Source organism: Siphateles boraxobius, unplaced genomic scaffold (genome assembly GCF_051911475.1).
Source record: "Siphateles boraxobius isolate OS27281-9 unplaced genomic scaffold, OSU_SipBor_1 130, whole genome shotgun sequence".
NCBI classification, from domain to species: domain Eukaryota; kingdom Metazoa; phylum Chordata; class Actinopteri; order Cypriniformes; family Leuciscidae; genus Siphateles; species Siphateles boraxobius.
Window position 1 is genome coordinate 13,030,001 of NW_027508734.1, and position 23,949 is coordinate 13,053,949.

Here is a 23,949-nt window from a genome sequence, read left to right on the forward strand (position 1 = left end):
TTAATGGCTACAACACGTAGCCTAATAGTAGGCCTGAATATTGTTATCATTACTTTTTTCAAGTTCGGCACAAATGACTATTAGCCTAAATGTGTTACTAAATGATTTGAATGTATTTTTAACATTGTTGTATTTAAGGACTGTATTTGTGTGTTATTTTTAAATTATTTGTTTTATGTGGTGGACAATATTGGAACGTGACATTGGAAATATTTATTTTATTTTTACTATTTAATTTATTTTACTATTTATTTTGTTTGGCTTTTATTTATTTCATGCAGTTGCACTTATTTAATTTATATTCATTTATAGTATGAGTCCCTGATAATATGTTGCATGTTCTCTTCTTGTTGTTTTTTTTTTTTAGACAAAAAATGGACGGATTTATAGCGTTTTGAAAAAAAATACAACTAACTTTGAATTTATCATCAACAATATTGTTGTTTGATTTAATAATAATTTTTCATGATGATGATGGTCTCGATCTCCACGTCGGAGAAGTGTCTCCTCTTTGCCGTCTTCCGTGTGTCCATGGCGTAAAATGAGGGCGTGGGGGAAGCGGATACTTGAATATATAGGGGCGTGTTATTCTAATGACGATAGTTTTCAGCCGCGGCATTTATCAAGGGCAGGTATTGCGTACACCTGGATTTCAAAGGTAGCACAGCTTCATAAATCAGGCGGTAAGAGGAGTGTAAGCATAATCTTACGCCAACATATACGCCCGTTTCTACGCAAGAATGATAAATGAGGGCCAATGAAACTAAACAGAATAGTAACACTGTGGTATAGAATAGTAACACTGAGGAGGTCAAACTAAATATTACAAGTGAATCTGTAACAAGCCTGAATAGTTTAAAACCATGATTTGTGTTATTGCTTATTTTCTATAACAAAATAACAAATCTTATTAACATATTAACAGTTCCAATAACACAAAATATTCAGCTATAATTAATATATAGTATAATATTATTATTTTACTATTAAGCTAGCACTCAGTACGGACCAAATACTGGCTTGTGTTTATTGATAAACTTAAAAGTATTTCCCAATTACACGTTACAAATCTGTTGGCAGATGCTTATATTCAAAGAGACTGAAAATGCATTCAACTTCAAGCTATAAATTTAAGCAATGTTTGGGAATCAAAGCCAAGATCTTTGCATTAGGAGAGCCAGGGTCTACTAGTTGAGTTAGAGGAACTAACTAAAACTTAAATTTTATGTTAGCTAATATTTTATCTAACTCACCTAATTGTTCTCTCTCTCTAAAGAACATGGGATTTGTGATTTTATTGTTTAAAAAAATTATGGAAAAAGTGCCAATTAACATAGGCAAAACCAGAATGAGTTCGCTACCATCTAAACCATAACATAACTTGGGTCACCAAATGCAGGTTCATTTAAGACCTTTTGTCCATCAGTTTTCCTCTCAATAACCTAAAAATGTCTCCAGTTTACAAGCAAACAGAAACATGGCAGCAGCAACACTGGTTTCACAAAATGCACAGCATTTCATTTATAAGATATGATTGACAACTGAGGATTTGTGGCTTTGAAAAGTACAAATCAAAAACTTCCTCTAAAGCAGCTTTTTTAGAGGCACTTGTATATCAAAATAGTTTTTAAACTAATAAAAAGAAAAGAAAAATAACAAAAAATTACATTTTGTCATCAGACAGGGGAAATTAAATGGAGATTGCAAGGAAACCTGCAGCCTTTTCCTTTGAGAAAAATACCCTATAAATCTCACAAGAGCTCAGATTTACAGAGAGACTGCAATCAAATGTCAGTTCTCAATATATAATTATGAATACATAATTTCTCATCAATTCCTTTAAAACCAAATGATCTCAGCTGCTATTCACAATCAAATATTCATTTACAGCTCCATACAAACATCTCAGTATTTATTTTTATGAATCCTAAATAACTAGAGAAACATCTGAGACCAAGTTGATACTTACAGGAAACCAAACTGAAAACTCCATTAAGTCTCCTGAGCTATGAACTCTCTGCGATATGTTTTTCTTCTGGGTAAAGGCTTTGAGGTTTTTATTCTGTGCACTACGGCTAAAACAAGCCTGTTGAATGATGTGACAAATAAAACTCTGGCAAAGCCAGCATACTCACATTTATCCTGAATCCACAGGCAGTCTCCACAATGCATCCCATTGAGAGATTATGTTCAGAAACCTAAAACCAGCCATTGATAAGACTTACAGGAACAGAGGGTGCTTGTGTAGAAGGCAGGAAAGAGAGAAAGTACATAAAGGTGTTCAAAGAAGACTCAGAGAGCGGAAAGACCTGGGAGGGAAGATGAGAAGATGAGAGCAAAGCTCTAAAAGGGTCCCACAGACATTAGCCTTCGAAGTTCTCTCTGCTTTTCTTTTCACAAGAAGCATTAAAGCATTTTAAATTTCTTATTTGTGTCTGCAGTCTGATTCAATACATCTGGCCCCTATAAAGGCATTTGGATAAAATATCTGCAAGCAAATGCTGCAGGGGGTTTTATCAGAACTTACGTCACTTTTCTACATAAGTTTTGTGGATGTATGAAGACAGTTTTCCTCAAGTCTCATGGGTGTCTTATGCACTAAAACATCAGCAACATCACGGTACCGAATAAGCTATCAAAGTGCGATATTGCTTTTATGCAACAATTTAATAACCACGTCTAGTAGGCTACTGACTTACATTTTAGACACACAACATTCTATTTGTTTTTCTGCCAATGAAAATAGTTCCAAACAAACCTAAAGCACAGCCGAACAAAAACAATGTAGCCTAGTGGTGTTTTGTTTCAGTGGGTTTGAGTCAGTGAATCGTTTGAGTGAACAGTTCAATGACTCGATTTCTGAACCGAATCGGCTTTTTTGAACTGATGGGTTGAATGAGGAGTCACAGTTTTCATTCCTGAATGAATGAATTTGAATAAATCGGTTGAAATAATGATCGATTCAAGACGGTCACTTGTCGCCACCTACTGGTGTATCGGTGCAACATGCAGAAACAATCCGTGCAAAAACTCGTTTCTCCTAAAAGAAAATAAATATTCTAAAATGATTTTTCTTTCATAATTTTTGTTAACTATCATTTCGTTCATAGTCTTATGTAGTCTTTTATAAAGCCATACAAGTAACGTTTTTATTTATTTAATTATTTATTCATTTATTTTCATATTTGACATGGAATAGATTATTAGCCTATAATTGTTATTATCATAATTATTATACAGTTGTTATATATTGTATTAATTGTAATTATTATTAGCATATCATTATTGTTATCTCTGAATACAATTCCCTTCCATTATATGGACATTTATTTATTTATTTACTTTTTTTGTTATCTCTCCATATATATATATATATATATATATATATATATTTTTTTTTTTTTTTTTTTTTTTTTTTTTTTTTGGCAGAATGTTCATTGTATTCCGTCTGGTTTATAGTCTGTGGAGAACCATTCCTGTAAGATTTTTATTGTACCTTGTTCAAGGTATTTCATCTTTGAAAAGAGCAGTCACGTCCTCCTGTCATCTTGAAATAAAGAAATAAAGCCATCTAGGTTAAAATAACATGATTTTTCATTTCATTTTTGAAATTTTATTTCTGGGTGAATTATTATTCACAAATCCACACCTCACATTGACATCAGTGCTAAATCAGACAGTCTGATGTGCTCTTTACACTCACATCAATTACCAATCCTTCTATATCGGAAATCTTTTCAAGATGGTTTTCTAACGCACTTGAACAATTAAAACAATAGTTAACATAACATGAATTTCTGTCATTAATTCTTCACCCTCATATCTTTCCAAGCCTGTATGATTTTCTTTCTTTTGTAAAACAAAATAATGAGATTTTAGGCAGAATGCATTAACTGCTCTATTTCATACAATGAAGGTATTAATATTCTAAAATAGCTGTGTGTGATAAACACAATTACAGACAGCTGTGTAATCTAACAAAAATGCAGACCATTTATTTAAATGGTAGCCTATTCTAGTAGAATGTTGAGCATTATTTACCTTCAGTGTCATAAAGTTAGAAAATATTATTCTCATAAGGGTAAAATCTCTGAAAATCCTTTCCAGGGCAAAACATTTTGACATTGTAACTAATATAGTTATTTTAATAAGTAAAATAAGTACTTAAGTTATTTTCTGACTCTGTTGTCCAGATAATTGTGATTTTGCATAATAGGCCTACACTTTTGATTTATATGCTCACGAGAAGGATGATGATAAACAATGACCTCTGCTGGCAAAACTATAATGGTACATTTTTGCTTTTGAGGATTTAATTCATATAATAACGAAATATATTGGAATTTATTAGATTAAGTTTGTCCTGTAGGCTAAACTTTTAGAAGGAAAAAAACATGTTAGCCTTTTCTTCTCACACTCTTACTCCACAAACAATGACCAACCTAGAGGACATGCAATCATCAGTCTGTGCTTTTTGACATTTCTCTGAAAGTTATAAAAGTTCCATACATTTTTTTAAATTATTTGTTCCCTTAACAATGATATAAAAATAGCTCAATCAGCAAAATGTTCTACTGGGCACACCCAACTATTATAGTACAGTGATTGAGCATAAAAATACCAGCTAATTTTATTGTTACACGTTTTTAATATTAGCGTAATATGTTTAAATAAACATAATGTTTCATCCATAGTGTTTCATCCGAAAAAAAGGTGGGAAACGAGAAGAGACTCCGCCCTCAACCTTGTGATTGGCGTGCTTTTTGTCCTTTCGATTTGCTCCTTGCATGTGACGTCATTGGTTGTGTCGATTTTCCGGTTTTCGCCACCCTTCCGCTTCCTTTCTGCTTGTACGAGCCCGCTTGTGAACACGCGAGTCCTCCTCTCTCCGCAAAGTGAGTGAATAAAAACACAGATTTAACAAACAAACATATACGTCAAAGGAGCGAATAATGAACGTATTTGAAACAATAAAGTCCCTCAGTCCTTCATTTGCGAGACTAATCTAATATTAAAGCTCAGATTGATGTCTTGATACACGGTGCGCTAACGTTAGCAGTAATAACGTTACACTCAGCCATGTGGCTGATCACTTTATTTTAGTAACGTTAAAGATGGCGTTTGAGCCATTGTTTTATTTCAAGAACACATACCACTAAATGTCCTTTTATTCTTTTTAAATGCAACTCTTTAGTAGGAGAAGAGCTCAATTATTTTTCAGCTAACTTATGTACACTTATGTGATGCACATTTTTTATTTAAAACAACTTATTAATTGACTAAAAAGTATACAATTAGAATTAATTTAAATTGAAAAGTCTTGTTCAAATTAAATTGTTAAATGTAAAAATCATTATTGGGGCATTCAGCTGTAAAATATACTTGAATGACCATTATTCTGGTCAAAACTGTTAATGTTTCCTATATGTTAATGCATTTGTTTTTATTTGATGTAGAATGCGTTACGTAGCTGCTTACCTGCTCGCTGCCCTTGGAGGCAAAGATAGTCCCAGCACAGGTGACATCAAGAAGATCCTGGAGAGCGTCGGCATTGAAGCCGATGACACTCGTATGAGCAAGGTGAATCTATTCATAAAACTGAGCATGAACACTGAGACAGGATCAAATGTTGTACTTGTAAAGGACATCCAGCTTCTCTTTAATGTTGACTTGTATTGTATTGTAGGTTGTGTCCGAGCTCAATGGCAAAAATGTTGAGGAAGTGATTGTCCAAGGTAAGTTTGATTGTTTTAAACTGGTAGCATAGTGGTTACAGATTTTAGGGACTTGAGAGGATATGTTTAAAGGGCACCTATTATGGCATTTAAAATCTTCCTAATATGGTTTTGGGAGTCCCCAACAACAGTTTTACATGCATGCAAGACAAAAAAACAGTTTTGTTGTCTTATAATATGCATTTTTTTTTTTATGGATTTGCTCACCGACTCCCAAATGATTCGTTGAACGACTCATTTTTACAACCCCTCCTTTGCGTGACGCAAATCTGCGGTGATTGGTCAGATGACCCAATCAGTTATTGTTTGCGTTAGCCCAACACATAAACATATTGATAAAGTACTGCAGTACTACAAGGTATTACTCTATTCTTTATGACAACTCCAATAACGACCACAAACATTTCACATATTTCAAAAAAAAAATTGACAATTGGAGACCTAAAAGCTGCGCTGAGCATAACTTACACAACACACACAATTGAGTATGCTACAAAACACATAAAAGCAACAATTATTAATAATACTTACAGGTTGTGATTCGGAGGAAGCTGATCAAATAAAATTGGTACTGAACCTTTCTTCAGTATCAACCGGCTCAATGCTCCTCCCTGAGCAGTGAAAAAGGGTCGCTTTTGATTCGCACTTCAGAACACAGCGTCTTGTTGTCGACATGATGTTTTCAAGTTTTCCCTGGCGTCGACGAGCGCAATAAGTGAGCGTATCTTGTTCAAATAACTTGTCAAGTTGACGTCATCTAGATCGAGAAAAAGCATTGTTCGTCTATCGATTCATATCAGCGACTCAAGAGTCGACTCTTACTTTTGAGAGACAATAACTTTGTATACGGTAAACTTTCATATTTAAAACTTTGCAGGATGTTTTCGTTCACTTAATCTATGTTACACACTACATGAAAGGTAATTTTCAAAATTCCATAATAGGTGCCCTTTCAGTCCAGGTTATGGAAAACCTGGAAAATATCAGGGAATTTTAAAACAGTTTCAAAGCTTTAAAAAGTTTTATGTCAAAACCACTGACTATATTGATTATTATAAAAGCAGAGTTATAGGGTTAGGTCCCATATTGTACACCTTTCTGCAGTTTTATTTTAGATTTTGGTGTCCTTAAGTATATACATTTGTGGTATAATCACCAAAAAAAATCTCTATTTTTAAAGCTCCTTTCTCAGTAGCTCTACCAAAATCAGGTTGATTTTGACATGCCTAATTAATATTCATGAGATCTCTTCTGATTGGCCTGTTTTCTGAGTGACGCCAGGCCAACCACGAGTTACTAGGGTCAGTGATGCGCGGGTTGATCCAAAATGAGCGGGTGCACGCGGTTGCCTGCGGTTACAAGTCATCCAAATATATGTTTTAATCATATTCGGGTCGCGGTCGGTCGGGTCGTTTGAAATAAAGATGCCAATTAAACCTTTGTAATTTATATAGTACTATACACAATTTTCTATGAAATACTTAGGCCTACACTTTATTGGCTGAATAACTGGCGCGAAGATGACGCACAAGGTACGAGCTCAGTCTGCAGGTAGAGATGAAGGCGGCAAGAGAAAAGGTGAAGACTGGGGAGTGGAAGCTCCGCAAATACACAAATAGAAAGAGCAAAGTGTGGGAGACATTTGCCGAAATAATGAAAGATGATGACCAAAGTGCTGGCTTTGTCATGTGTACTTCTTGCGATGCTATTTACACATTTGATAGCCTACGTCTATGGCCCAATGACACTACGATGAGCATTTACTACTTTTAAAAAATGCGGGTCGGGTACAATATTTTCTTTCTTTTTTTGCAGTCCGAGTTGCGGGCGGGTTAGTTGAAAACGTCGGTCGGGTGCGGGTTGTTAATACATTGACCCGCGCATCACTGACTAGGGTCATGTATTGGCGCTTTTCCACTGCATTGTACGGTTCGGCTCGGTACGGCTCACTTGTGGCGCTTTTCCACTGAATGGTACGGTACAGTACGGCTCGCTTTAAATGGTACCACCTCTGTTGAGGTTCCAAGCGTACCGATACAAAAATGTGGCGTGTAAACACTGCAGATCACTGATTGGTCAGACAGACAGAATCGTCACTACCAGCGTCATTGTATTTGCGAGACATCAAACCCGCTAGATTTAAATAGCCAGTAACAGCCACCGCTGTAGCACCTGTTTTATAACTACTCGCTTGAACGTCCAAAAAAGAAATGGCTAAATCGTGGTCAGTGGACGAGAAGTGTAGACGTTCCTCTCGTTGGTTGACGAGGAGCGGATAAACTATAACAATCAGTCATAATCCCACCCACTTTGAAGCGGTACTAACTGCAGTGGAAAAGCGAACCGAGCCGTGCCGCGCTGAGTCGTACCACGCAGTGGCGAAGCGAGCCGAATCGTACTGAGCCGTACCATGCAGTGGGAAAGCGCCATAAGCTGTAGCCTGCTGTGGCTTGGTGATGCTCACAAGTAAGGTAAATAAAACACCTGTAATGATGGTGATCAATTATTTGTTATTAAAGCATAAACATTCACAAACCACTGTTAATTTAACATAAAAGCAAACATAGGCTACTGCGTGCATGGTTTGGCATGACAGAAATAGTTCCTAAAAAGCTGACATCTCAGTTCATCGCGATCTCACAAAGCTCCGTTATCAAGGCAGCTTCATTGGTTTACTATCTGTCAGTCATATCTAATACTTTTTTAAACAGAGCTGGTAAACAAAGTAAATGGTATGCGAAAAAGCTTTTGCTTTTATATTATTTGTAACAGAAAAAACAAACAATCAGGCTAAAATACTTTCTCATTTACCCTCAACATTAAGCAAATACGCGTCTACATAATTTAAACCAATCTCTGAATATCTTATAAACATTTATTTCACAAACCTTGCAGATTTAATCGAATCCAGCTGTGATATCTCGTGAAGTGTGCATTTGTAGCCGGCATAAACGTGTCATTGCGAGTGACTGTAGGTCTGTGCGAAGTGAGTGAATGCGAACAGAAGATCAGCTTCACAGGAGACTCAATTGAAAAGCTTTAAATTCTTCATTTTAAAATTTGCTGTGCTATATCCATTTGACCATTGTCTCATATTCATATCGTTTTCACTGTGTCCTGTATGTAAAATTAGCGTTACCTTGTCTTTATTTGAAAAAATGATTACCAGTGCGCACGAAATTGCCAGATTACTTTGTGCCCTGTTACAGTGTTTACTACTTCCTTTTTATTCACATTCATGTATATTTAAACAATTACTTTATTTGTAATTTATTTATAATTTATTAAATCTTGATTAAAATAAGTATAAAGTTATTTTTATATATATATAATTTATAAATAGGGGTTGCACGACTACTGATTTTTGCTAGTCGATTTCTTATCAAAACAATACTCGAGTTACTCGACTACTCGTGGTTCATGCTTCTATAAATGAAAAGACATGAAATAGTTCTTATCAATAAATGTTTATTAACTCATAGCCTAATGCAACAATTACATAAGTAAACTCTCAAAACATTATAATTATGAAATTACATATTTAAATTTCCATGTAACCGAGTAAAGCCAAATAAATAGCCATTCCTGCCTTTAATTTCAGACGCAAGTCCGCATTTAGAGCCAGTTCACCTAGTGTTTTGTGCGTGTCCAAATCATTATTCAATGTAAGCGTACTCATAATGGAGCGATGCTGTCGCACTCATTTTTCCAGGCGCTTCTATGCCGTGGCAAAATGAAAACAGGCTTTTTCGACTTGAACCGGCACTTCACAGACAGTTGAATGTCGTTGAAGGACATCAAATTATAGCGAGAGCGTTTAGACAAAGCGCAAGCGCTTGTGGAAAGGAGAAAGTTTCCATGCACGCTTTCCATGCATTTTTAGTCTCGATATGTGAACGGCCCCTTTGGCAAATTACAATATTTTTGTCATCTTGATGAAATTCTGATGTGTGGTGTCTGCTGGTGACATTCGCCATTTTGAATTAATTTTATAGTTAATGCACGCTCGAGTAGTGGATTGTTTACGACACCGCCCACTAGTGGTTGAAGTAATCGATCGCTCAACTAGTCTTTGCAAGCCCTAATATATAAATATAAATATTAGCTTTATATCGGCAATCGGCCACCCAGCTCTCTTAAGATATGGGCTATCAAAAAAACAATATCGGTCGACCACTAATTCTCTCTTAAATGCATCTCATTGGCCATTGCATTTAAGAAATCAACACATAGGTCTGTGATTGGCTACATTGCTCATCGCTGCAAACATGTTATAAATAGAAACTTGTTCTGGCCTGTAAATCGTTTTTATTTAGTTTTTTTTATTCTTGTAGCTTTTGTGCAACATATGAATAACAATTTGTTTTTAGATGTATTTATAGATATTTCTATTTTGCGGGAGTCCCGCAAATCGTTTTACACAGGTCTCTACATCCATTGACTGAACAGCAATTTCTCAACATATTTCCGTGTTGTTGCTCACCAACGATGTTGTCTGGGGTTGAGTAAAAGGAGTGAGGAACGGTGGGCAGTGCTCGGGGTGGTGACTGAAGGCAGTGACTGAGTAGTTTTTCAAGAACCACAATAAAACTAAACCAATCTCTGTTACCTTAAATTATATGTTTATCTCTGTAAAGCTGCTTTGAAACAATCTACATTGTTAAAAGCGCTATATAAATGAGGATGACTTGACTTGACTAGTTCTGACATCACATTTTCACGGAAGTCACAACGGCTTGTAAAAAGGCACAGCTACTTTATTCAGGCTGTGTGCATTTGTCTGTGGGTTGACTGTTTTGAAACTTATATGGTAGTTACATAGCCCTTAGACCTGTTATCATGAAAAAAGCCAGGAAATTTCATTTTTGACAATATGGGACCTTTAAAAGGTTAGTTCACCTAATAATGATCATTCATTTCAAATTCAAATATTCACACTCATGCCTTTCCAAACCCATAAGATTTTTGTTCGTTTTCGAAGTGCAAATATTTTCTCCATTTAAAGTCTATTCACACAAAACTCTGACGACAAACCGAATTGAGTATTCAGACAGACCTTGGTATAATCACATAAAACATTGACTAGCGAACATAAACAGAAGTGCAACCCCGTACTTGCTTGATGCTCAAGAACCAATGAGGCTAATTATCGCGTCACACCATCATGTTTGAGCTTACGCATGAACCAATGAGGTTTGTTCTCACGCATCAAGCAAGTACGGTTGAGCTTCTGTTTATATTGGTCAGTGTTTATATGTGATTATATCATAGTTTGTCTGAATACTCAATTCTGTTTGGCTGGTAGGTGAGCATTAAAGCGGTTTAATGCACAGACATTTCCAGCCAGTTTAATATATTAATGCGCTGATTTCATTGAAGCACACAGAGATTGGAGATCACACTGCACACGCACACAAACGTTCAGGAGCACAGAAACACTGGCCTGCAACTTTTATTAATTAAAATGGCTTTATTACGGAATCGCTACATTGTTTCTCAGCAACGAGGGTGTAAAATCGCAGTTTTCGAATCTGGTAGCTTCACTATTAGAGAAAAGCACAGACAGGGAATTCACGTACATATTTCTCTTTCTTTCTCTAAAATTAATTGTAAAATGCTTTCATTCAAATAAATGTGATCTTGCGGCAATACTTTATCTCTATCTGATTTAAAGGGGGGCATAATGTTAGATCCAATGAGCCATACCTTTCCAGGTCAACACCAATAACAGCTTTAACCTGTCAATGCTGGCAAATGACCATGGTATAAGTGTGCGTTAAACCATTTAAATGCACTCCGCTTCACATCGGGTGGTTCTTTGCCTCCATGTCGCGCAAGGACTGTCCCCTACGTAAAAGCCAAATTGAGCCTGGCCATCATATAAAGCGATAGTGTCTCTCTCTCTTCAGAAGACTTTCATTAAACTGCTGGATTTATTTTACATTTCCTTTATAAACATTTTAAACCATCAGTGAGTAACAATTTAAATTTTTGTTGGTGAAACCTTAAGACTTAATTTCATTGGCATTTAAGTTAGTACTGTAGGGTATTATGTAGTCCTTGTGTCTTGTTTTATGCAATTTTCTTTTTCTCTATACAGCACTTTGGTCTACCTTGAGGGTATTAATAATTTAAGAGAGATTCCAGCTTTAAAATAGTTTCATAGTTGTTTTTTGAGTGTATATATTTTTCTAAAAAATTGTGGTCAAACAGTGCATGGAAGCCCTGCAGAGTGTCCTGGATAAGAAACAAGGGCTTTTTAAACAGGGTACAGCATGTCTCAGTGTGTGTGTTTGTCGCCGTCTATCAGGTTTCAGTAAGCTGGCCAGCGTGCCGTCCGGTGGTGCTGTTGCTGCTTCCAGCTCTGCCGCCCCATCCGCTGGAGCTTCTGCTGCCGCCCCTGCAGGTCAGTGTCTTATTTTACTCTCTCTGTCTCTCTCTCTCTCTCTCTCTCTCTCTCTCTCTCTCTCTCTCTCTCTCTCTCTCTCTCTCACAGGGTTTAACAGTATAGCTCAGAACTTTTTAGCATATAAATGCTTAAAGCATGACAATGCATGACATGCTTTAGCAAGTAGATTCAGAATGTTTAAAGTAACTAAACAGTAAAGTTACTGAAAGTAATCAAAGTATGTTTTCACAAAATAAACACTATTGTGGTTGTATTTATATATATCTAAATTGTGAATGTTGCAATTATTTCTGAATGTCTTGATCATTCTTTCAACCAACAAACGTTTAGTCATTGTCTTTACATTTATATTTTATTGGCATATTTTAGATGATATTTAGGGCAGTTTTTTTATGAAATATCAATAAACCCCATTTAAATTATATGCTGTGACTGTTTGAAAGGTGTCATTTATGGTCAAATAAATGTGAACTGTTCAGGGTGGGGTGTTGGTTGGTTTCCTTTAGGTCCTGTAATGTTGTTAACGTCTTTATCCCTTTTCTTTTTCCTGCAGCGGAGGAGAAGAAAGAAGAGAAGAAAGATGAGTCTGAAGAATCCGAAGATGACATGGGATTCGGACTCTTTGACTAATCTGTCTCCTCGGGACCAAAATAAAGTTTATTACAAAATGATTTTTGCTTCCTAGTTCATTTAAGTTCTTTTTCAATGTTTATAATGTTGAGTAGGATGAGTGATTAGAATTTGTTCTCCACTATCACACACAAATGCACTAGTTACAATCTAGTTACATTTTCACTGCTTTGAATCTGATGCCACTCAAATAACTCTTTCCTCTAGTAATTTCTGCCTGCATTCATGCAAAAACCAAAAAAGGCATGAAATCAGTAGTTTTTTTAAATGCACATTGCACACACATTATGCTAAACACTGATTACAAAAAGCTTCCATGACTGCAAGCCTGAGACTTAAAAAAATTGATAATCCTTAGTCTGTTTAATATTTCCCTTAGCAAAAACAATATTAAAAGCTCACATTCCAAATATATATATTGGATCTTTGCACAAATTCTAAACTGAAACCTCAAGCACGGCATCCTTCCATTATGTTGAGGCAGTTTCTAATCGTCTTTTTGCTCTCAGGTTTTTCATTGGACGTAATGGGCTTGTGCTTGGACCTGGAGTTTCCCAGTTGTGATGTGATAAATGTTTTGGCTATTGTGGCCGATTCCTGTGTTGCACAACTTTTCTGGGAAGTCGAGAGTCCGACATTATTGTGCTCCTTTTCAATCCTAAATAAACAAAGCATGCACATGTTGCTATATATTCTAATCTAAACCATTATATAACTGAATAGCTTATATCTGAATGGTTTTTTGTAATGCATTTAGCGGACACTTATCCGAAGTGACTAGTGCATTCAAGTCACACATATGATAGGCCATGCATTCCTGGGAATTTCACCCATGATCTTGATGTTGCTAGTGCCATTCAGGATGTGAATCCAAGATGAAAATAATTTTTGTGGTATTTGTTTTCTCCAGAAATTAATTCGTTTTGTGGTATAAAGTGCTTATAAAAATGTTTAATCAAAATAAATAATTTAATCAATAAAATTGTAATGTAATTCAACTTAATATAAATATTATAAATACTCATTTTTAGTATAAACTTTTCTGACTGAAGTTTCAAATTCATGCAATTATTTTCAGTTTCACTTCTTATACTGTTGTCCCTTCAGCTTTCATGGCTGTTGAAACATCTTTATAAAGGTCATTCTGGGAGAAGGAAATTCCAGATGTCCGCACATACAAACAAGGTGTGTGTGTGTGTGTGTGTGTGATTTTTTAATCTGAAAGCAAAAGCATTGAAATCTTCATTTCATCATACATACCTGTAACTGACTGATCAATATATTGAGAAATACTTGCAACATGATTCTCTATATACAGAGGCGAGCACTGAGTGGGGGCCCCAGGCAAAATTAATCAATTAGGGCCTTTATATATATATATATATATAAGATTTTTTTTGTTAATATATCTTCATTGCCTAGAGATATTATAAAAAATTCAAAAAGTAGTCAAAACACAGAACATCTAACAGAACACAAGTTGTTTATTTTTTACAACATTGTGTGCTTATTTTTTAATTAACGAAATGTCAATCTTCATCTTTATAACAGAAGATGCAATACAACAATCTTCAAGATACAGTAAATCTTCAAATGTGTAACAGATTTAGTCACTAATCACATATTAATTTCTGCTTAAATACTGGGTGCATGGAGGAAGCCTATATTCAATCGCATGCATAAATCTTGGTGCAAAAGCAGGCTAATGATAATAAATATGTTTTTAAAAATGAAGATTTTAATTGTTTATTAATAAACTAGTGTTTTCTAAATTAGTGTCAGCTGCAAACATATCTCCATACATCTCCGCTGTAAAGGGGATGCGCCTTTAGAAAGAAATGCACCTTTCATACGGATTACATAATCAGATGATATTTGCTTTCTATTAGAACTTTTTCGTTTAAAAGTGGATATTTCAATCTTTATATAGATATATTTATCATGTATGAGAGGCTAGTATACGCTGTGTTTCTGTTTATTTTTGAGACACGCTCCAGTTCACGGAGACGATGAAAGCGCGCCCTGATTGTTTTATTTTATTTTACAAAAGCACAACGTTTTCTTGTTATTGTGAGTTTACACACATAAAAGTAAGATTGTGAATGATATATTATTATTTTCCTTGTGGCCAGAAATGATAGAGTATTTTAAGTTCTTTCCACTGTTTATAGGAAAATGCAAGTAGCCTAATCGCACCGGCGCCTCCATGTCATACATTGCGCGCTCCACACTCCGCACAAACACTTTGATATGCGCCTAATAATAGCGAACATTTATCTAGGTTAACGTTAGAGCGAGCGGCAATACCAGACGGATAAGTCCTTTTCATGTTTAACAAATCAAATCATGCATTTTCTACATACTGCGGCGCGAGTAAGCGCTGCTCCAGTTTGAAAAAGGCTGCTGAGGCGAGACGGTAAAACATAACCAGTTTAACGAGAAAGGGGCCCCACTAAGGGGAATGCAGAGTTGTTGCTGCGTCTTTATATTAACATTCCTGATTGTTTAAATGATCAGCCCTCGGGGGCCCCCTTAAAATGCGGGGCCCCAGGCAATTGCCTGGCTTGCCTGCCCTATTGCGGCGCCTCTGACTATATATACAGTAGGCCTATATATATTGTAGTGGTTATATATATATATATATATATATATATATATATATATATATATATATATATATATATATATATATATATATATATATATATAACCACAATATTGTTTATTTAGTAAAAACATACTTTCAGCAACGATTACTTGCAGCAACTTTACTGTTTAGTTTAAACATTCTGAATCTACTTGCGTGTTATTGATATTTGTCATGCAAAAGCATGTCATGCATTGTCATGCTTTTAGCATCAATGTGTTTTCTTGTCTACGACCGGAGACGCTGGGAAAGACTCCAGCCTCCCCAAGACCCAATAGGATGGGTGGATGAACAGTACTGTGAGGGTTCTAGTCCTCCCTCTCTCTGCAACTTTTCTTTCCCAACAAATGTCTCATTCACGTCAGTGGTTTTTTAAGTTGGAGCGCCTCCAGCTGGTCACTCAAGCACAATGTCTTTACACTAAGTATTTCTCAATATATTGATCATTCTTTCAACCGACAAACGTTTTCTCATTGTCTTTACATTTATATTTTATTAGCATATTTTAGATTATATTTAGGGCAGTATTTTACTAATATTACTATTTTACTAATATTACTAGTATTTTACTAATATTATAATATTAAATATCAATAAACTCCAGTTAAATTAAGTCACATGCTGTGACTGTTTGAAAGGTGTAATTTATGGTCAAATAAATGTGAACTGTTCAGGGTGGGGTGTTGGTTGTGTGTGTCAAACTTAGGTTATAGGTAATAAATTGCACCTGTCCTGTATGACTTTGGATTGTGGGGTAAACCCAGAGGAAAGTCAACATGGGGAGAACAAATTACACAAAAAGACCTGCCACATTTTGGACTCCAATACTGCACATATCATTGTACTATACATGTTGTTGAAGTACTTTTTAAAGCTTTATTATAGGCCTACATGTTGCTGATGTTTTTTTTGTTTTTGTAATTATTGCTTCAGGAATTAGTTTTTCCCCCTTGACTTTTTGTGTTTGGCAAGAAAATGTAACAAGCTTGAGACTTATGAAGTGTTCAGCTCTCATTGTGTGTGTGTGTGTGTGTGTGTGTGTGTGTGTGTGTGTGTGTGTGTGTGTGTGTGTGTGTGTGTGTGTGTGTGTGTGTGTGTGTGTGTGTGTGTGTGTGTGTGTGTGTGTGTGTGTGTGTGTGTGTGTCTACCATTGTTGGGGTCAAATTTGTTTTTATGTCATATACATTACTGTTAAATGCAAAAAACAAACAAACACATGAATAAGTTGCATTCTTTAATCAGATGCTAAAACATGTTACATAGACTAAATGATGCTCAAAACAGTCAAATCAGTGTGACAATCAAGATTACATTTTTGTTGTCATAAATGCAGATTTAATTAATGATAATCAAGAGAGTGTTCGTTTTATATTTGTCATGCAAAATTTAATCAAGCAGTTTTAGAGCAACAAAAAAAAAGATCCTGGAGGCACTGATGATTTCAGAGCTTTTCTGTTTTCAGTACTTCTCGGGAAGGCCTTTGGGCCTGTAGCGGTTGGGGTCTCCACCGTTACGCCCCCAGCGATTGGCCTCCTGGTCAGCTGCAGAATCAGAGCTGCCGCTACCGCTCTTACCTGGAACAGACTCTCTTGCATCACTGCACACATCATTAACACAAGATTAGGACATTCCCCAAAATCATTTAAACATCCATTTTAATATGCTGCTGTTTCATTGTAGAGTGAGGGAGACATAATTCTTGATCAATCTGAGTGCTTATCAGGAATGGAGTAATCAAATCTGCCACAGTTAGTATGATTTTGTACGTACCTGATGATGCTGGCTGCCCATCTGCCTCCCGCGCCTCTCTGTGCAGCATCATAGTTCCCACGTGCATGGAAATACTTGTCTGAGTTCTTCCAGTTGGCCTCCCTCATATCACTGTAGGCTCGCCACATGTCCCTCGAACCTACGACACACGGTGAAAATGGTTCAAATATGCCTACAATTTGACTCAAGTTAAATGGAGGTAAAGGAAAAATAAGTGACCTTCTAAGGCTTCTCGAGGGAAGTTGTACCACTGCGCCTGGGTCCCAATCACAAAAAGCACCACCAGCACAGCAAGAATGAGCTTCATGATTACAACTGAACACAAACATATTTGGACAATCCTTTAGAAAATGCTTTTATCCTTAGCAGCTTATCGTACACTCAAAGAGAAGAGTGATCCCTGTACATATACATTAGATTTACATTAATATAGAGGTGAGTTTAGTCAGTCTCTTACCTTTGGTTTGCTCAGTTCAGTCGCATCATGTCTTCATCCAGTCCGCTCTATTTTATAAACCTCGGATTGGGCTGGGCTTGGATTTTCCACACTGTGATGCGCCAGATTGCATTAGGAAAATCTGACACTAATTATCGGAAAGTCCGAATTTCTGAAACTTGACTGTTTATATTTGAAGACAAAAGACTACCTGTTACTTTATGCAAAACATTATGAGATGCAACTCTTCAAACTTTGTAATCTTCATACTGAGATGTACAGTGCTAAATGAAACCATAAAATAGTTTTTTAAAGCAAATAGTTTTGTGGTATACAATTGTAATTCGTAAAAAATATTGTCACTGCAAATTTTGCAACCTTTATAGTTAGATGTACATTACAAAATGAAACCATATAATTAAATACATGCGAAGGAAGTGTAGTGTGGCAGAAATTAATTAGTTTTGAGGTATAAAGTGCTTATATAAATATGTTTAATTAAAATAAATAATTTCATCAATAAAAGTGTAACATAATTCAACTTACAGTTTTTCTGAATTGCTAAAACACTAAACCCCATTCTCTGAACCAAATTCTCAATAGCCTAAACCAATTTGTCACATAAATCAATCTTTCTGTAAAACATTGAACAAGTTCAGGTAGTTAAAACACTGTTTGCAAATCTCATGCACTCTTTTTGCAAAACTCTGAACACATTCTCACTCACTAAAACACATTTCACACTGTGCACTTATGATGCACTTATGTTTCAAAATGCTAAACACAGGCAGGCAAAAGTTAAACACAACTACAACACAGTTGTCATCGTTTACACACAACGACTCAAAATTGTTTACAGTTATTTCTAATGATGTAAACAAACCAACTGTATATAATACAAGTCAGTCCAGAGTGGCAAAATTTACTCAAAATGTTGCACTGAATGTTGATACCAATAATGGATGGAAACAATATAAGAGGTGGTGGACGAGGTGGAAGAGGATGAGGACGAGGAAGAGCAGGTGTGGAGAATGTTTGTCAAGGCTGGGTATGCTTTAGGGTTTTTCCCTTTTCCTACAAAGATGACATTGTCCTGGACAAAGTCCTCCGGCCGGACCAACATGAAGACATGATGCTGAAGCAGAATAAAATCTCTCTCACTGACCTTGATTCTGCAGTTGCACAACTCTTCTGAGCGTACATTTCTGTAACATGCTTTTCATTTAGACTTTTTTACTGTGACCCTTTTGGCTTTTGCAGTTGGGTCACTGTATTTTCACACTGTGCTGAATACAGACATTCAATACTATACAATATTCAGTACAATACTTGCAGTGCATACAGTATACAATTTATTCACCTTACCACTGCAAGTTGTGCTTACTTTTTTTTCGTAATTGCAAAATTTGTTTACTTTTGTTACAATATACTTTTTTTCTGTAACTGCATGCGTTTGTAATATTGACCATGTGTGTATGATCTGAGAGCATTGTTTGATTTTGAGCACAGATAAAATGGTTTTGAGGCAATTGTTTGATTTTGCCAGAAGAGTCAGAGGTTCTCTGAATGTGGTTTGAAAATTTGGTTTTGTGTTTGAGCTTTTGAGAAAGTGAGTGATGGTTTCAAGAAATGTGTTTTAGCACATCAGAAAAACTGTAATATAAATATTATAAATACTAATTTTTAGTATAATCTTTCTGACTGAAGTTTCAAAATCGTGCAAATAATTTCAGTTTGACTTCTTATACTGTTGTCCCTTCAGCTTTCATGGCTGTTGAAACATCTTTATAAAGGTCATTCCGGGACAAGGAAATTCCAGATGTCTGCACGTATAAACAAGGTGTGTGTGTGTGTGTGTGTGTGTCTACCATTATTGGGGTCAAATTTGTTTTTATGTCATATACATTACTGTTAAATGCAAAAAACAAACAAACACATGAATAAGTTGCATTCTTTAATCAGATGCTAAAACATGTTACATAGACTAAATGATGCTCAAAACAGTCAAATCAGTGTGACAATCAAGATTACATTTTTGTTGTCATAAATGCAGATTTAATTAATGATAATCAAGAGAGTGTTCGTTTTATATTTGTCATGCAAAATTTAATCAAGCAGTTTCAGAGCAACAAAAAAAAAAGATCCTGGAGGCACTGATGATTTCAGAGCTTTTCTGTTTTCAGTACTTCTCGGGAAGGCCTTTGGGCCTGTAGCGGTTGGGGTCTCCACCGTTACGCCCCCAGCGATTGGCCTCCTGGTCAGCTGCAGAATCAGAGCTGCCGCTACCGCTCTTACCTGGAACAGACTCTCTTGCATCACTGCACACATCATTAACACAAGATTAGGACATTCCCCAAAATCATTTAAACATCCATTTTAATATGCTGCTGTTTCATTGTAGAGTGAGGGAGACATAATTCTTGATCAATCTGAGTGCTTATCAGGAATGGAGTAATCAAATCTGCCACAGTTAGTATGATTTTGTACGTACCTGATGATGCTGGCTGCCCATCTGCCTCCCGGGCCTCTCTGTGCAGCATCATAGTTCCCACGTGCATGGAAATACTTGTCTGAGTTCTTCCAGTTGGCCTCCCTCATATCACTGTAGGCTCGCCACATGTCCCTCGAACCTACGAGACACGGTGAAAATGGTTCAAATATGCCTACAATTTGACTCAAGTTAAATGGAGGTAAAGGAAAAATAAGTGACCTTGTAAGGCTTCTCGAGGGAATTGGTACCACTGCGCCTGGGTCCCAACCACAAAAAGCACCACCAGCACAGCAAGAATGAGCTTCATGATTACAACTGAACACAAACATATTTGGACAATCCTTTAGAAAATGCTTTTATCCTTAGCAGCTTATCGTACACTCAAAGAGAAGAGTGATCCCTGTACATATACATTAGATTTACATTAATATAGAGGTGAGTTTAGTCAGTCTCTTACCTTTGGTTTGCTCAGTTCAGTCGCATCATGTCTTCATCCAGTCTGCTCTATTTTATAAACCTCGGATTGGGCTGGGCTTGGATTTTCCACACTGTGATGCGCCAGATTGCATTAGGAAAATCTGACACTAATTATCGGAAAGTCCGAATTTCTGAAACTTGACTTTTTATATTTGAAGACAAAAGACTACCTGTTACTTTATGCAAAACATTATGAGATGCAACTCTTCAAACTTTGTAATCTTCATACTGAGATGTACAGTGCTAAATGAAACCATAAAATAGTTTTTTAAAGCAAATAGTTTTGTGGTATACAATTGTAATTCGTAAAAAATATTGTCACTGCAAATTTTGCAACCTTTATAGTTAGATGTACATTACAAAATGAAACCATATAATTAAATACATGCGAAGGAAGTGTAGTGTGGCAGAAATTAATTAGTTTTGAGGTATAAAGTGCTTATATAAATATGTTTAATTAAAATAAATAATTTCATCAATAAAAGTGTAACATAATTCAACTTACAGTTTTTCTGAATTTCTAAAACACTAAACCCCATTCTCTGAACCAAATTCTCAATAGCCTAAACCAATTTGTCACATAAATCAATCTTTCTGTAAAACATTGAACAAGTTCAGGTAGTTAAAACACTTTTTGCAAATCTCATGCACTCTTTTTGCAAAACTCTGAACACATTCTTACTCACTAAAACACATTTCACACTGTGCACTTATGATGCACTTATGTTTCAAAATGCTAAACACAGGCAGGCAAAAGTTAAACACAACTACAACACAGTTGTCATCGTTTACACACAACGACTCAAAATTGTTTACAGTTATTTCTAATGATGTAAACAAACCAACTGTATATAATACAAGTCAGTCCAGAGTGGCAAAATTTACTCAAAATGTTGCACTGAATGTTGATACCAATAATGGATGGAAACAATATAAGAGGTGGTGGACGAGGTGGAAGAGGATGAGGACGAGGAAGAGCAGGTGTGGAGAATGTTTGTCAAGGCTGGGTATGCTTTAGGGTTTTTCCCTTTTCCTACAAAGATGACATTGTCCTGGACAAAGTCCTCCGGCCGGACCAACATGAAGACATGATGCTGAAGCAGAATAAAATCTCTCTCACTGACCTTGATTCTGCAGTTGCACAACTCTTCTGAGCGTACATTTCTGTAACATGCTTTTCATTTAGACTTTTTTACTGTGACCCTTTTGGCTTTTGCAGTTGGGTCACTGTATTTTCACACTGTGCTGAATACAGACATTCAATACAATACAATATTCAGTACAATACTTGCAGTGCATACAGTATACAATTTATTCACCTTACCACTGCAAGTTGTGCTTACTTTTTTTTCGTAATTGCAAAATTTGTTTACTTTTGTTAAAATATACTTTTTTTCTGTAACTGCATGCGTTTGAAATATTGACCATGTGTGTATGATCTGAGAGCATTGTTTGATTTTGAGCACAGATAAAATGGTTTTGAGGCAATTGTTTGATTTTGCCAGAAGAGTCAGAGGTTCTCTGAATGTGGTTTGAAAATTTGGTTTTGTGTTTGAGGTTTTGAGAAAGTAAGTGATGGTTTCAAGAAATGTGTTTTATCACATCAGAAAAAATGTAATATAAATATTATAAATACTAATTTTTAGTATAATCTTTCTGACTGAAGTTTCAAATTCATGCAAATAATTTCAGTTTCACTTCTTATACTGTTGTCCCTTCAGCTTTCATGGCTGTTGAAACATCTTTATAAAGGTCATTCCGGGACAAGGAAATTCCAGATGTCCGCACGTACAAACAAGGTGTCAAGGCTGGGTCTGCTTTAGGGTTTTTAAGGTAGGTGTGTGTGTGTGTGTGTGTGTGTGAGTGCGTGCGTGCGTGCGTGCGTGTGCGTGCGCGTGCGCGTGCGCGTGTGTGTGTATCTTCATCATACTTGTAACTGACTGATAAAGTTAACACACACGGAGAAGTGGGTTATGACCTTATAAGTTTGTTTTATCAGGATAATAAATCAATTAGCTAAAAATCCAAACTCTTAAACTCTCAAGCGTACAACAGCTCACATGTTTAGTTTCCAGTAACCAAAACAGAAATAAAAATAAGAATGCATGACAAAGAATATTGTACAAAAGAGTACTTTTAAAAAAAAAATCCTAACAAGAACTATCATTCTAACCAAAAACTAATTTTCAAAACATTTTCTAAAATGTGTCAGATATAATTATTTACACTAAAATTTGGGGTCGGAAATTATTCTTTAAATTTTTTTGAAATAAGTCTCTTATGCTCACTAAGGCTGCCTTTATTTGTTCAACAATACAGTAGAACAGCAATATTGTGCAGCGATTATTACAATTTAAAATAACTTTTCTATTTCAATGTATTTGAAAATGTAATTTATTCCTGTGATGCAAATTTGAATTTTCAGCATCATTACTCCAGTCTTCAGTCACATGATCCTACAGAAATCATTCTGGAATCATACTATTTGCTGCTCGAGAAACATTTCTTATTATTATCAATGCTGAAACAGTTCAGGATCAGGATTCTTTGATGAATAGAAAGTTTAAAACAACAGCGTTTATAAATAAAAAAAATAATTTGTAACATTATAAATGTTTATACGGTTAATTTTGAAAAATTGCATTTTATTTTTTATTTTAAAGTTTTAATAAAATTTTTAAAAAATTTCCTAACTTGAATAGTATAGTGAGTTGATAAAATTGGTATATCTAAATGAATTGTATAGTTTATATACTTTAACCAACTAATATTTTAATCTGCTATTCCCTGCTGCAATGTGCATGACCTTAAAAGTAAGACACTAACCTGTCTGTAAGAATGAGAGTAAAAATACATTGCATATATAATCAGTGTAACAAAGCAGGGCTCACGATGGCATATGCAGTTTTTTTAGCAAGTTCATCTTAACAAGCACATAGACACACAACACAGGTGCTTTGGATCAAAGTCTTATTCTTGTTTCACCACATTCTAATGCTGATTTCCTCATATCTGTTTTGTTGACGATCTAAAAAAATATATGAATTCATTATTCAGTCATGTTTAGATTTGTACTTCGTGTTCAAAGGTTCTTGGTCACTCACTATATGGGATTCATCATGTGATGAGCTTTTAATTCCGCTTTTAATAGAAGAGGAAGTGTATACTGATATCCGCACCTGTTATATAACACCTGCTTCATGAAAAGAGAAGTAGCCCGTTCTGATTTCAACCACTTTTGTTCTTTTGATGACTACAGATATTAGATGTCAGATCCGGCTGAATATTAACACTTTCACCACTGCTATAGCACTAGTTTCACAGACAATGCTTGAGTCTAGTCCCAGACTAAAA

General features: G+C 35.6%; 4 protein-coding genes across 5 annotated transcripts in view; 1 reads left to right on the forward strand and 3 right to left on the reverse strand.

The window, feature by feature from the left end:
• Positions 1–2,225, reverse strand: part of slc25a22b (solute carrier family 25 member 22b) — a 20,683-nt gene extending 18,458 nt beyond the window's left edge. Inside the window, exon 1 of one of the 2 annotated variants that reach the window (XM_077228063.1) lies at positions 2,136–2,225. The gene's annotated coding sequence lies outside the window, so the exon portion shown is untranslated. Of the gene's footprint in view, positions 1–1,969; positions 2,116–2,135 lie in introns of those variants that run through there. The other variant, XM_077228062.1, reaches the window with a different exon arrangement.
• A 2,604-nt stretch (positions 2,226–4,829) lies between these two features.
• rplp2b (ribosomal protein, large P2b) lies at positions 4,830–12,815 on the forward strand. Its single transcript, XM_077228080.1, has 5 exons — positions 4,830–4,895; positions 5,457–5,580; positions 5,687–5,735; positions 12,046–12,141; positions 12,698–12,815. The coding sequence occupies exons 2-5, from the start codon at positions 5,458–5,460 to the stop codon at positions 12,772–12,774; spliced, it is 345 nt and encodes a 114-aa protein (XP_077084195.1). The 5' UTR covers positions 4,830–4,895; position 5,457; the 3' UTR covers positions 12,775–12,815.
• A 3,827-nt stretch (positions 12,816–16,642) lies between these two features.
• On the reverse strand, positions 16,643–17,737 carry LOC143737039 (serum amyloid A-5 protein-like). The gene is made up of 4 exons (XM_077227945.1): positions 17,649–17,737; positions 17,411–17,506; positions 17,192–17,330; positions 16,643–17,018 (listed from the first exon to the last, which is right to left on the reverse strand). Exons 2-4 carry the CDS (start codon positions 17,496–17,498, stop codon positions 16,880–16,882), a joined length of 366 nt encoding a protein of 121 aa, XP_077084060.1. The 5' UTR covers positions 17,499–17,506; positions 17,649–17,737; the 3' UTR covers positions 16,643–16,879.
• Positions 17,738–19,568: 1,831 nt separating this feature from the next.
• LOC143737038 (serum amyloid A-5 protein-like) lies at positions 19,569–20,663 on the reverse strand. The gene is made up of 4 exons (XM_077227944.1): positions 20,576–20,663; positions 20,338–20,433; positions 20,119–20,257; positions 19,569–19,945 (listed from the first exon to the last, which is right to left on the reverse strand). The coding sequence occupies exons 2-4, from the start codon at positions 20,423–20,425 to the stop codon at positions 19,807–19,809; spliced, it is 366 nt and encodes a 121-aa protein (XP_077084059.1). The 5' UTR covers positions 20,426–20,433; positions 20,576–20,663; the 3' UTR covers positions 19,569–19,806.
• Positions 20,664–23,949: the final 3,286 nt, after the last annotated feature.

Bases quoted from the DNA above. Each gene is read 5' to 3' on its own strand.
- rplp2b (XM_077228080.1), top strand. From the start codon at position 5,458: ATGCGTTACGTAGCTGCTTACCTGCTCGCTGCCCTTGGAGGCAAAGAT. The intron at 5,736-12,045 runs GTAAGTTTGATT...GCCGTCTATCAG, and splicing joins TGAGGAAGTGATTGTCCAAG to GTTTCAGTAAGCTGGCCAGC. The intron at 12,142-12,697 runs GTCAGTGTCTTA...TTTTTCCTGCAG, and splicing joins TTCTGCTGCCGCCCCTGCAG to CGGAGGAGAAGAAAGAAGAG.
- LOC143737039 (XM_077227945.1), bottom strand. From the start codon at position 17,498: ATGAAGCTCATTCTTGCTGTGCTGGTGGTGCTTTTTGTGATTGGGACC. The intron at 17,331-17,410 runs GTCACTTATTTT...CGTGTGTCGTAG, and splicing joins CCCTCGAGAAGCCTTAGAAG to GTTCGAGGGACATGTGGCGA. The intron at 17,019-17,191 runs GTACGTACAAAA...TGATGTGTGCAG, and splicing joins TGGGCAGCCAGCATCATCAG to TGATGCAAGAGAGTCTGTTC.
- LOC143737038 (XM_077227944.1), bottom strand. From the start codon at position 20,425: ATGAAGCTCATTCTTGCTGTGCTGGTGGTGCTTTTTGTGGTTGGGACC. The intron at 20,258-20,337 runs GTCACTTATTTT...CGTGTCTCGTAG, and splicing joins CCCTCGAGAAGCCTTACAAG to GTTCGAGGGACATGTGGCGA. The intron at 19,946-20,118 runs GTACGTACAAAA...TGATGTGTGCAG, and splicing joins TGGGCAGCCAGCATCATCAG to TGATGCAAGAGAGTCTGTTC.